This window comes from Penaeus monodon, chromosome 23, assembly GCF_015228065.2.
Source record: "Penaeus monodon isolate SGIC_2016 chromosome 23, NSTDA_Pmon_1, whole genome shotgun sequence".
In the NCBI taxonomy this organism is placed as follows: Eukaryota; Metazoa; Arthropoda; class Malacostraca; order Decapoda; family Penaeidae; genus Penaeus; species Penaeus monodon.
The window spans coordinates 8,084,737-8,085,006 of record NC_051408.1 but is presented as its reverse complement, the minus strand read 5'-3'; the positions used below and the strand labels follow the sequence as shown (position 1 = coordinate 8,085,006).

The 270-nt window shown below is 67.0% G+C and overlaps 1 protein-coding gene across 1 annotated transcript in view; it reads right to left on the bottom strand.

The window, feature by feature from the left end:
* The window catches only part of LOC119588121 (doublesex- and mab-3-related transcription factor 2-like), a gene marked incomplete in the record, with an annotated part of 30,832 nt that overhangs the window by 10,936 nt on the left and 19,626 nt on the right, over positions 1-270 (bottom strand). Inside the window, 2 exon segments of the mRNA XM_037936830.1 lie at positions 36-84; positions 86-266. Coding sequence (XP_037792758.1) covers positions 36-84; positions 86-266 — 230 coding nt within the window.

The following is a 270-nucleotide window of genomic DNA, read 5'->3' as shown; positions in this document are numbered from 1 at the left end:
GACTTAAAATAGGACGAATTTCTCGAAAGACTCACTGGTCATGAGGTCCCTGGCGAGCGCCGACTGCTGCAGGGAGCGCAGGTGTCCTCTGGTACAGCCTCTTCTGTGCCAGCAGCGCCTCGGCAGACTTGAGCTTCGCGCGGGCGGCTGCCGTGGCCTGCGACTCGTGACGGGCGGCTGCGGGCGGCGGCTCTGCGGACGCCACTGATCCCACTGTGCTGGCGGCGCTGGCGGGGGGGGCGTCCTTGCTCTCCGAGGCTTGCTGTCTGC